Here is a 13,050-nt window from a genome sequence, read left to right as displayed (position 1 = left end):
TCGTTCCTCCTAACTCACATTATGCACAGAGTCAAGGCATTGACGCTGAACAACAGTTAGATGATCAGGAAGAACAAGACCAATTGGGTGGTCAGTTTGTTGAGGAAGAAGAACTGGATGAACAGTTTGAGGAAGAAGAACTGGATGATGAATCTGATGAAGAAGAAAGTGGTCAGGATGACACTGAGGAAACAGCTGATGATGAGCACCTTGAACCAATCAACACTGAGTTGGTTGACGAAGAAGAAACTGAGCAAACAACAAATGCTCCCGCTGTTCAAAGGGAAGCTTCACCTACTGACTCTATTGAGTCCATTCTTTATGACCCTACTCTTCAAAAGCTAAAGAGACTAAGGAAGAAGAAGGCATTTCGAGCACCCGTCATTGACCTAATGGGTGACTCACCGCTGAGGGATGAGATCTCTGACCTTACAGATGTACATCTTAGGTTCTTCTCCAACCCTCCTGAGTCTCAACCAGAGCAACAAGAAAATCAAGCCTCTGTTTCTCAACTGAAGGAACATGCCGACTTAACTGCTTTCCCCAGCCAAAATGATACCGAGCAAGTGCTCGAAGATTTCTCTCCTCAACACGTTGAGCAAGCTAAGGAATTACCTGCTCAGGTTAACACTGAACTTACTCAGCTTCCACAATCTAGTCAGCTTCAGCCTGACCCTGAGCAAGTAACACACTCTGCCGATCCTCCACTTCCACAACTCTAAGTGCAGAATCCAATCCAGTCAGTTTCTACTGGAGATCCTAACTCAAGACCAGCAGCTGATAATGCTGGCACTTCAAATGTTGAGCAGAACCAAACACCGCCTCTATTCGGTTCTACTCCTCCTCTGGCATCTGGTCCAACAAATGATGGATCCTTTTGCTATCTAAATGCATCTGAGTCTGGTCGAAGAATCATTGACTCGGCTCAAGCTCTTATCCAGGACATCCATCAAACCAGTACCAATGCCGCTGGGTCAGTTACTGTTGAGCCTACTCAGCTTTCGTTTGTCACTCAGCTTCTTACTAAGATCAAAGGTCTGAAGGATCTTTTGAGTGTCATGACTTCATTACAATCTCAACAGCCCAGGCAGGACTCTATAACGAAGCTGGCCGAACTCCAGCTGACCATGGTAAATCACATAAACACTCTACAGGGTGAAATTGATCAACTGTCAGATGCGAACTCAATATATGCCACTTCTGCCGAAGTACATCATCTCTTCAGCCAGCTTCATACTGAGCAAGAGAAAACCAATCACTAACTCTCTTCCTCCTCCCAATGCTCTATTGAGCAAATTAGCGAGGCTGTGCGTCTGCTGAACTTAAACAAGCAAGAGATGGACACTGACCAGCTCAAAACAAATGAGATACTGAAGTACTCTCCGTAACTTTCAACCACGTGCGACACACCAACGCTCAGCGTGAGTATTTTGATTCGTCCCTGCTGAAGATGTTTCATCAAGCTTTTGCAATGCTCACGGACAGCATACACTGGGTTGCAAAGGCTCAAGCATATGTTCTAAGTATGCTGAGTGCTGCTAATGTCAGGATTCCTCGCGCTATTTTGGATGATGGTGTTCCCATCTTTGATGGCATAAATACAAGCACACACAAGCTGAAGGCATTCTCTAAACGCCTAACTAAAGCTGCCATTGAAGACACCTTCATTGCTCCTCCTGCTGATGGTGGCAAAACGGGGGAGAAAGTACAAGTTCAAGGAACCCATCATTCAGAAGAAGCTTCAGGTAGTCAGCAAAGACAAAAGGGAAAGGATAAAGCTAAAGAGCATGAAGCACAACTCAACTACAAGAAGAAATAGCTTTAGCTTTACTAGGACTAACTAGATGTCATTTTGTTAAAACTTGTAGTCTTTCCCTTGTGTACTTTTGTTGTGCTGACCCTGAATACAAAACTTTGATGCATCTATCTTTTTAAATTAACCAATCTTATGTGATGCTTACTTATGTTTTGTATTGAATAGTTAATCGCATCTTCACTAAATCAACTGTGCTACTTGTCTACATTGCTTTATGATTGCATGCTGTGTTGATCAAAATGTTGACCGCCTTTACATGTCTTCTTAAACACATTGAACAAAGAAATACTCAGCACTCTCTGATATATAAATCTTCCGCATAAACTGAGTTAAATAGAATATGTTCCATGAGCTGACCTAATTCTGAAAACTGACCTTAGACTTACTTGAAATGTTTAAAGTAAATCTAAGTCAGCCGCTCAACCCTTACGGGGGAGTATACTGAGTAAGATAAGGTCAACTATCATGGGGGAGCTCAACACTGAGTTCTTGAGGTGAATATTTTTGCCAATATCAAAATGGGGGAGTTTGTTGAAACACCTTTCCACATGATTTTGATTTGACAAAATTATTTAAATAATGATAAAAATATTCTAACACATTAAATTTAAATGCTTTGATTTATTACACTAATGTGTTTGTTCAATGTTGAGTTTAATTGTTTACAAGACATTAAGATTAAAAAGCCCAAAGGCCCTTAAAGTGGAAGTCAAGCCCAAGTCAACACATCAAGACCATTCGGCCCAAGAGTTCAAATCGAAGCCGTATCAAGTAAAACGACGACTCAACAAAAGAAGGATCGAGAAGCCTTCAAAGCAAAAGCTTCAAGTGGAAGCTGCTGAGTTGGACGACAATGCAGTCTGGACAGCGGCAGACAACGATCAACTTCCAGACAAAGTAATTCTACTTTGGGTAAAGTTCAGAAGGCACAGGAAGCTGTCTCGTGGACTTTGCCTTAAATGTCGAAACATTCTGTTTCAAGGACGAAAAGCTGCCGTGGATAGAAGATGCGTGAATCCTATTGGCCAACGATGCTGAGCACGCCCAGAGTGACAACGACAGGAAGCCGTTTTCCTCCAACGGTTATTTCGAAATTCGAAATGACCAGGTGCCTCAAGTGTCACTATATAAAAGCCATCCATTTGCTTCAATCGATGCAAATCTTCAATTAGTCAAAACATTGACCAAATTCATACTTGAAGTTTCTGTGAGAAAAGCAAAGCAAATACCTTACACCAATTTCTATATTATTGTGCAAAAGTCTAGAGTGATTTTCAATCATCTAAAGTGTCTTAGCAATTGTTGTTTAAGGCAAACACTTTATCATTTCTAGAAGAATATAAAGGAGAGGCTGAGTACTCGGTTATAGTACTCAGCGGTAGATATAGGAGTGAGTAGAGGTATAGAGGAAGGTACTCTTGTTATACTCAGCTTCTATCTGTAAAAGGTTTCGTGCTCTACCTTTAAAGAGCTCAGTAGAGAATTCAAAAAGCTCGGAATGAGTTCCGGGGACTAGACGTAGGCGGAGAGGCCGAACCAGGATAAGTCTGCTGAGTAATATCTTTATAACCCTTAAACTCCTTTAATATATATTGCTTGCTATAAAACTGACTAACTAAAGAACTCACGATGAGTTAAGTCTACTAAGAAGCTGAGTTCAGGAATAGACTCTAAGTGCTAATTCCTGACTCAAGTAAAGAAGCAGACTCAGTCACAAGTTGACTAAGCTTGTGTCTTAAATCTACTTAGTGATGCTGTGTAAACCTTTTCATAAGAAAAGAAGTCAGCCTTAATGGACAAAATTTTAAATAGTTCCTATCCCCCCCCTTGGAACTAACTTGTCACATTATAAGGGACCAACAGAGTCAAATACAACCTTTCTACCGCTGTCACACAGCTGAGCTACGCTCAATAGGTTATATTTGAGACCCTTGACTAAGGAGACCGACTCAATAGTAGGGTTACCTCCGATAGTACCTGAACCAACTATCTTACCCTTTTTATTGTCTCCGAAGCTTACATTTCCACCTCGTTTACGCTCAAGTGTGATGAATTGAGTTTCATCACCAGTCATGTACCTCGAGCATGCACTGTCAATATACACCAAAGCTTTGACTTCTCCACGCACCTCAGGCTCACCTGCATTTTGAATCATTCATCTTTAGGTACCCAATTTTTTTTTGCGTCCTCGTTGGTTAGCATAGACAGGTGCTACATCATGTTTTAATTTGTGACGACATATATTTATTGTGTGGCCAGCTTTACCACAGAAGTCACAATAGGTCACCCTTTGAGAGTGATTTTGTTTCTGGTCAGCACGATTGTGTTGAGCATGCCAGCATACCTTAGTGGTGTGGCCTTTCTTTTCGCAGAAGTCACATTGGACATTTCACCGAGTATACCAACACACATCAATGGTGTGTCCTCTTTTCCCACAACAGTCACACTGACTGTTCTGCTGAGTGTACTGTCTATGCTGACCAGTACCTTGATACTCAGCATTGGGATAGAACCCTTTCTTTGCCGATTTACTCAGCTGGTTCTGTATAGTTGTGATGTCCTTCCTAAGCTTCTTTGACTCAGTTTGGAATTCGGAGACAAAACCATGCATGATTTTCAGATTTTCATCTTGCCTGGTGTTGTCGTGGAGAAGATGTCGGAGATCACTTAGTTTGATCTCCCCGATCTCATCACATCGCCTGCTGAGTGCCTTTATTTTCTTGTTACACTTTTTAGTCAGTGTATACAGATCACTCAGGGCGGTAACCATTTCATTTCTGAGCAATAGTAGAGATGTTACCTCATTTGAATGTTCCTCTTGGTCAGAACCGTCAGAGAGGTCAGCTTGCTCAGATTGACTTTGGTCAGTAGCGTCGTCGGCCATGAAGCATATATTTGCTGTCTCATTTGCATCAGCTTTTGATGAGGTTGACTCATCACTGTCACTCCATGTGGCCACCATTGCCTTTTTGCTTCCCCTCTTTTCCCTTTTTAAGTTAGGGCAGCTTGACTTAATGTGCCCAGTTTGATGGCACTCAAAGCACGTGACAAGCTTGGAGCTGTCCTTTTTGTATTTGTCACTGGACTCAGCTTTGTACCTATCGCCTCTTTTTTTGGCCTCTTGCTGTTCTTGTCATTCTTTCTGAACAACTTCTTCATCTTTCTTGTGAACATGGCCATCTCCTCATCATCTGATGAGTCAACTTCGGTTGAGTCAGCTTTCATGACAAGTGATTTCTGCTTCTTGTCCTCTGACTTTTCTTTAGGTTCAAAATTTTTTATAGAGATCTCATGGGTCAGCAAAGATCCGATGAAGTCCTGAGCTTCCTCCACAGCTGTCTTCTTAGCTTGCCAGCTCTTAGGGAGGCTTCTTAGGATTTTCTTCACCTACTCCTCTTCTGTGAAGTTCTTTCCGAGTCTCTTAAGCTCATTTATAATATTGGTGAACCTTGAGTTCATCTCCGAGATGTCTTCATTCTCATTCATCTCGAACAGTTCGTATAATCTCATATGTTGATCACTTTGGACTCCTTGACCTTGCTCGTGCCTTCATAGGTTACTTCGAGCTTCTTCCATATTTCCTGTGCTGACTCATAACCTGAAATTTTGTTGTACTCTGCAGCATCTAACGCACAGTGAAGCATATTGATAGCCGAAGCATTATTTTGTAATTTTTTAAGGTCATCTTCTGACCACTCAGTTTCACTCTTGACAAACTTTTCGTTGTCAACAGTTTTGTAAGGCACATATGGGTCTTGAACTATTGCAAGCCACGCACTCATGTTTGCAGCTTGAATAAAGTTCTTCATCCTGTTTTTCCAAAATGTATAATTTGATCCGAAAAACAAGGGAGGCCGACTAATTGATAATCCCTCAGGGAGTATCTGTGTTGTTTGATTTCCTAGAAGGAAACGAGTGCTGTTTTCAGCCATTTATCGGGATCAGCTCAAGATAGTTATATCTTTGAGTACTGAGCTACTGTGCTCTGATACCACTTGTTGGTCCCGTGTGATTAGTTCCAAGGGGGGGTTAGGAACTAATGTAACTTTTTCGTTAAATTATGCTGACTTAATCAATTCTTTAACTTACTTAACTTAGATTAGGTCAGCACGGCCGAGAGATGTAAGACAACTTTAGTCAGATGCTGACTAGAACTGTTTTACGTGTGAGTTGGGAATTAACACTTGAGGTCGGCTTCCAACTCAGCACCAAGATTACTCAGTGTCAGCTTTTACAATTTATATCCTGAGCAATTTAATCAAGCAACACATATATAGATATATTGAGAGAGAGTTAGAAATTACTCAGCACGACTTATCCTGGTTCGGCCTCTCCGCCTACGTTCAGTCCCCAGAGTCACTCCGGGCTTTTTCAATTCAATACTGAGATCTTTAAAGGTAGAGCACAAACCGTTTACAAGGCAGTTGAATATGCAAGAGTACCTTCCTCTATTCTTCTACTCAACTCCTACTAAGTGCTATAACCCAACACTTAGATTTCTCTACCACTGAGTACTAAAACCGAGTACTCAGCACCACTCTCTCAATCTTTTACAATTGATACAAACTTGTTCTTTCTAGATAAAGAACACTTTAGATGATTACAAAATCAATCTAGCTTTTACACAAAGATAGAAATTTAGTGTAAGATCTTTTTCTTGTTTTTGTGTGCTTTGTATGTATGTTCCTTTTTTTCTTTTTGTATTTCAGGAATCGGCTTAGGATCCAAGAATGAACTTGTCCTTTTATAGTTGAAGTATGAAGTTCTAATGATTTGAATCTGGATCTATCCGTTGAATACAAACGGCTCTTTCTTGCGTCATTATTCTGGTCAGCTTCAGATTTGCAGGCTAATCCTGTCGTCTGAAATTCGCAGGCGTCAGGCTTGTCTTCTTCCTGCAGGTGCGTCTTCTAGTTCCAGTTCGTCTTTTAGCTAACGGACAGTTGACCTATGCATCTCGAAATTGACTCTATGCGTAATTCCAAGGCTTCTGTTATTGGTGCAGAAAGATGTCGGATCTTGTCTTTTAGCAAACGGATCAATCATGCTGTCCTGACGAACACTCAGCTGACTTTATTGACGTTTCCTTTGTTCTTTGTTTCTGAGTCATATTCTTACTCATCTTCCGTGGTCAACTTCGTCTGCAGGCTTTAGTTTGAAGGAAGACTTTTCTAAGTTGCGTTCCACTCAGCTTCTTTGGTTAGCTTCATCTTTAAGCGTTTGTTCTGAAGACGACTTTCCTTCTGTTATGCTGAGTTGCACTCCACTCAGCTTGTGCTGTGTTCTCACGCTGACTTCGTCCTGTCTTACTTTTTATTTCTGTTTGTATTTATACTTATACTCAACATTTGAACAAACATATTAGTACAATTAAATCAAAGCACTTAAAATTTAATTGCCTCTTAATCATGGATTAACTTAAATCATTTTGTCAAATCAAAATCATGTGGAAAAGTGTTTCAACACTAATAACGTCTAAGACAGAATTCAGCAGGTTGAACTTTTACACGGGTTAGATGAGTGCATTTGGGAGCTGTCAGATTTAGGACGGCTAACGGCTAAGGCATTTTATGATGCTCACAGCGCAGGGACTCGGATCAGTTGGAGCAAGTTTCTGTGGAACTCGCACATTCCTCCTAGACGAGCTGCAACATGCTGGAAACTTTTGCATGGGGAACTAGCGCTGCAGTCGCTGTTGCAACATCATGGTTTGCATCTTGCCCAACGTTGCAAGATCTGCAAATCCAGGGAAGAGTCTGCTGTCCATCTGTTCGTCAACTGTAACGTTGTCAGGGAGTTGTGGATTATGATTTTTGACCTGTTTGGCATCCTGTACTGCTATCATTCTAATGATGCAGATTTCATTCTAAGATTGCGAGAGATGCGTATCATCAGGCGTCGGTGAGGGAATGGAGTTTCGCGGTTATATCTTGCATTTGGTTCATCTGGTCTGTCAGAAACCGAGCTATCTTCGAAGCAGATCTCCCTTCAATCCAAACTCTCAAGCAGAGGCTTATGTTACTGATAAGAGACGGCGGTGAAAAGGAAGCCACCTTTGTTCGTCCACCACCGGACCCGAATTTTGTAGCTGTCCGCTGGTTGGCTCCGCCGGCGTATTGGATAAAGGTAAATACTGACGGGGCAGCAAGTTCCACAGGTAATGCCGGTGCTGGAGGGATCTTTCGTAATTCAAGAGGCTTTGTGGTCGGTTGTTTTGCATTCCCTATTCGTTGCTCACCCCCTCATATCGCTGAGCTGAAAGCAATTGCATTTGCTGTTAAAGAGGCATGGGACAGGAATTGGAGGAACATTTGGATTGAATCAGACTCGGCCTATGCGGTTCACCTGCTCAATAACAATCGGGCTGATGTGCCGTGGAGAATACGGAGAGAATGGCAATCCTGTTTATCCAAACTTTCTGAAATGACCTGGCATGCTACACACATTTTCAGAGAAGGAAATCAGGCTGCTGATCGGTTAGCTAATCATGGTCAATCAGCAACGGCTTCTTGCTGGTGGAACTCGGCACCATTTTTCTGTCAAGCTTTTGCGTTTGATGATTTATGTAATGTGGCGCACATACGCTTCTTGTAGTGACCTTTGTTTTTTCTTTTTCTTGTTTTGTTCTGTTCCTCCCCCTCTGTAATTTTTCTTTTTATTAATAATATTCGGGTTGTTGGTTGTGTCGGGGGTGCCAGCCTAGCTGGGATGTCTGACCTTCCTTTGCGTCCCAACTTTCAGTCAAAAAAATATAATAATATAATTAAAATTAATATATTATATATAAATTATATTTTTTATCATTAGAAAAAAGCAAGTAGCACCTTAGTTTCATCGCTACTGTTTTATATTATATATAGATTTTTTTTTTTGAAAACGGATATATTATATATAGATTATAAACTGATATATTTATTTTTTTTATAGGCATAAAGTCCATTTGAACCCCCAAATTATAGACCCAAAATCAATTAAGTCCTTAAGTTATTAAAGTCAAACCCTTAATCTATTAAAAAAATCAACAATTCACTCTCTCTCTCTCTCTCTCTCTCTCGCTATTTTTCATCCAACATGGTTAAAATAGGCTTAACCACTCAAGTGAACTTCCCCGATGTAATCCTAAGAGCATCCTTAGTGGGAGTTTTTGGTTGTTACTTTAGAGCATTGGTTATAACCAAGCAATAGAGGAGATGTAACTTTTATTAGTTTGTAACTCTTTTTAGTTACAAATTTTCTCTTTCCAGCGAAACAATTTAAAATGGATGGATTTAGTGAAAGTAGACAACACGCAGGCATCAGACACAGCTGCCTCTGGCGCGTCTGACGCCTGAAATTGTGCAGAAATAACACATATTGTCTACTTTACTTTATGCAAAAAATTTCTTTTTTGATCCAGTTTTCTTAAATAAATTTTCTTTTTAACCCTACAAAATTTCTTTTTGACTCCATATAAAATTTAAGTAACATATATTATCTAACGGTGTGTAACCTTTATTTGTTATCTATCACACATGGCACTAACAAGTTGTAACTAGCATTAAGGATGCTCTAATGCAGTGAATCAGAAGTTATATTTCATGGAAGAAGCAAAAAGAAAGGGAGAAAATACTTACAATGATGTCTTTAATTCTCGGAAATGTGGAGATTGTAGAAGAGAGATGAGATGCCTATTATATTAAGAATAATTATTATTTATTTTTTCATTTTTTTCTTTGTGGAATTTTCTATCTAGCGTAGTATATTTGTTTGTTTGCTGGAAATAGAAAATAGAAAATAGAACAGAAACAAAGAACTGTTTCCCTTTCATGGAAAATGATGAACTCTGGACATTTGTTAATTTCCTTAATTATATGCGGTGAGATTTTAAGTGATGATTTTCGATTACTGCAGGCAATTGAGATTTTGATTGAGAAACAATTTACAAATTTGTTTCAATTCCGAAATACTTAAGGCTCTGGATTTGAGGTTTAGATTCAAATCCGAACATATCATGACTACTGTGATTGAAAGCTGAACTGAGTTTATTAATTAAATTCAAAAATAAGATTTGAATCATTGGTTTTTGGTGTAGAAGAAGAGAGTCAGGTTGCAACAATCATCCATCAACCCTATATTTTTAACGCCGTTAGATTCTAATTGTTGGGAGGGATTGAATTTATTATTTCTGAATAGTTTAAGGACTTGATTAGAGATTTTAGTAGCATGAGGATCTAATTGACTTTAAATCTATAGTTTAAAGGGTTAAATATGGTTATAAAAATGAAAAGTTGTATGACTTCATTGACTCAATGACTTGTGACGTGAGCTTACTTTTTTAATGGTTTAGATTTAATTTTGATATCTAATTATCGGTTCATTTTCATCTCTCCCAAATAAAAGACGAGCTTCATCTTCTGCTAGCTGTTGAAATTTCTCCATCTGCCATGGCCAACTACCAATTACTCGGTTGGTTTCTTTGTTTGCTGATGGTTGCCTTCTTGTTCGTCAAATTGCCTCTTTCAATCAAACATCATGATCACACTACTGATGCCTTCTCCAATTTCACATGCTCCTCTAATTTGCTTGGCGATTCCAAACATGAAGATCTGATGGATTTCTCTCTTGCCACCACTGATCTCTCACTTGCTGATTTACTCGGATCTTCTCAGGTAGGAGTTGTTATTATGGCGTTAAGTGTAGGACTACTTGTGTTCTTTATTGTTTTACTTATCCTCTTGTTTCTGAAAAACAATCAATTGGATAAAGATGAATTTCAATCAGTCTTCTTCGAAATACATCTGAATAGAGTAGAGCAAGATGAAGGGCTAATTGACGATGATGATGAAATTCACTCCTATAAATCCATTGACCATGGTGGAGTTGACTTGGATAATGAGTTCATAAAAGCAATCAGGACTCAAAAGTTCCCCTATGCTGATTTGGCTCAAGCCACAAATAATTTCTCAGAGCAAGAGCAACTTGGAGAAGGCGGATTTGGTGCAGTCTATAGAGGATTCTTGAAAGAACTGAACTGTTACGTTGCAGTGAAGAGGGTATCAAGAGATTCAAGACAAGGTATAAAGGAGTATGCATCTGAAGTCAAGATCATTAGCCAATTGAGCCATAGAAATGTTGTGCAACTCATCGGTTGGTGCCATGAAAAAAAGGAACTCCTACTTGTTTACGAATTCATGCCTAATGGAAGTCTGGATGCACATCTCTTCAAAGAACATAGCTTGTTGACATGGGAGGTGAGATACAAAATTGCTGGAGGATTGGCCTCAGCATTGCTTTACTTGCAGGAAGAATGGCAGCAATATGTGGTGCATAGAGACATAAAGGCAAGCAATATAATGTTAGACTCAAATTTTGATGCCAAACTTGGTGATTTTGGCTTAGCAAGGGTGGGAGGCCATGGAAAAGGTCTAAAGGACACAGCTTTAGCAGGCACCATGGGGTATGTGGCTCCTGAATATGCAACTACAGGCAGGGCAAGCAAGGAATCAGATGTATATAGTTTCGGGGTGGTTGCTCTCGAAATTGCCTGTGGGAGAAAAGTTATGAACCACAAGGCCAAAGAAGATCAAATAAATTTGAGAGAGTGGGTTTGGGGTCTCTATGGAGAAGGAAGGCTAATTGAAGCAGTTGATCCTAGACTAAATGGAGATTTCGATAGAAACCAAGTTGAATGTCTAATGATTGTTGGGTTGTGGTGTGTTCATCCAGATGCAACTTTAAGACCTACAATGGAGAAAGCAATTCATGTCCTTAAATTTGTGGCTCCATTTCCTGATCTGCCATCAAAGTTTCCAATGTTCTCATATTTTGCTCCACTTTCCATGTCTTCTAGCTGTATTGAATTGGGGGGAAACAAAAACCAATTTCAAAGAGCGCATACAGAAAAAAAGAGAGTTGGGCAGAGAGGTTTTGGTGCAGTTTATAAAGGAGTAATGAGGGAATTTAGCTGCTATATGGCTGGAAGGAGTTCAAACTTTGTCTTGCAAAAAAGGAAGAATGGAAAGAAAGTGATGGTTCATGCCAAGAAAAGCTTCACATTGCTTCGTATTTTAAGTTACTCGGACATCAAGAAAATAAGCAGACAGTTGAAGGAAAAGTTGGGTGAGGGGCATACAAATGTTGACATGCGTATGGATCCTTACAGATGTCTCAAAATTTGTGGGGTTTCCTTACATATGTATATGGAGGGAGTTTCATTTTACAATCAACTTTTAGAGAGATATATTAATAAATCTAGCTAGATATCTAGTCACAAAAGTTAGTATTAAAATAAGAGGTATATTGTTGTTTTTATTTTTTGAAAAGTGTTCTTGCGGTTACTATTATTATTTAGGGTAAATTCCAAAAAAAAAACCCGGTGGTTTCATGTTATTTCAAAAAAACCATTGTGGTTTGTTAATAAAAAAAAAAGACTGTGGTTGCGCAGTTACCCGAAAAACGGAAAATGACTTAACACTGTTAAAGTGCTGACGTGGCACATGTATAAGGTTGGAAATTCGAATTTTTTTTTTATTTTTTTCCCTCTCTCTCTCCTCCTTCTTCTTCTTCCTTCTTTCTTCTCCTTCTTCTTCTTCTTCCTCCTTCTTTCTCCTTCTCTTCTTCTTCTTCTTTCTTCTTCTTCTTCTTCTTCCTCCTTCTTCTTCCTTCTTCCTTCTTTCTTCTTCCTTTTTCTTTTTTTCCTCTATTCTTTTTTTTTTTTAATTTCGGACACTCTAGAAATCTGAAAAATTTCCAGATTTCTGAAAATTTCCAGATTTCCGAAAACTTAAAAAAAGAAAAAAAAAGAAGGAAGAAGAAGAGGAAGAAGAAGAAGAAGAAGGAGGAGGAGGAGAAGGAGAAGGAGAAGGAGAATGAGAAGGAGAAGGAGGAGGAGAGAGAGAGGAAAAAAATAAAAAATAAAAAAATCGAATTTCCAACCTTACCCATGTGCTGTTGGTCCCTAGTAATTAGTTCCAAGGGGGGATAGGAACTAATGTAACTTTTTCGCTTTTAATTATGCTGACTTAGTGTTGTTTTAAGAGTTTGTTAACTCAGCGTGTTGGTCAGCACGGCCGATTGATTAGTCAGACAGTTTTAGTTCTATGCTGACTAAGACTGCTTGGCCTGAGAGTTGGGAATTGACTCTTGAGAGGTCAGCTTCCAACTCAGCTCTCAGTTTCAGTTTTAACAATCTATATGCTGAGTAAGTATTACAAGCTACACATGCACATATATATATATATATATATTGAGAGAAA

The 13,050-nt window shown here is 39.4% G+C and overlaps 1 protein-coding gene across 1 annotated transcript; it reads left to right on the top strand.

Annotated features, from left to right (window-relative positions):
* The first annotated feature begins 10,148 nt into the window (after positions 1–10,148).
* On the top strand, positions 10,149–12,258 carry LOC136225442 (L-type lectin-domain containing receptor kinase IX.1-like). The gene has a single exon (XM_066013442.1). It carries the CDS (start codon positions 10,240–10,242, stop codon positions 12,052–12,054), a length of 1,815 nt encoding a protein of 604 aa, XP_065869514.1. The 5' UTR covers positions 10,149–10,239; the 3' UTR covers positions 12,055–12,258.
* Positions 12,259–13,050: the final 792 nt, after the last annotated feature.

Source organism: Euphorbia lathyris, chromosome 4 (assembly GCF_963576675.1).
Source record: "Euphorbia lathyris chromosome 4, ddEupLath1.1, whole genome shotgun sequence".
Classification (NCBI taxonomy): Eukaryota; Viridiplantae; Streptophyta; class Magnoliopsida; order Malpighiales; family Euphorbiaceae; genus Euphorbia; species Euphorbia lathyris.
This window is presented reverse-complemented; position numbering and strand designations above follow the sequence as displayed.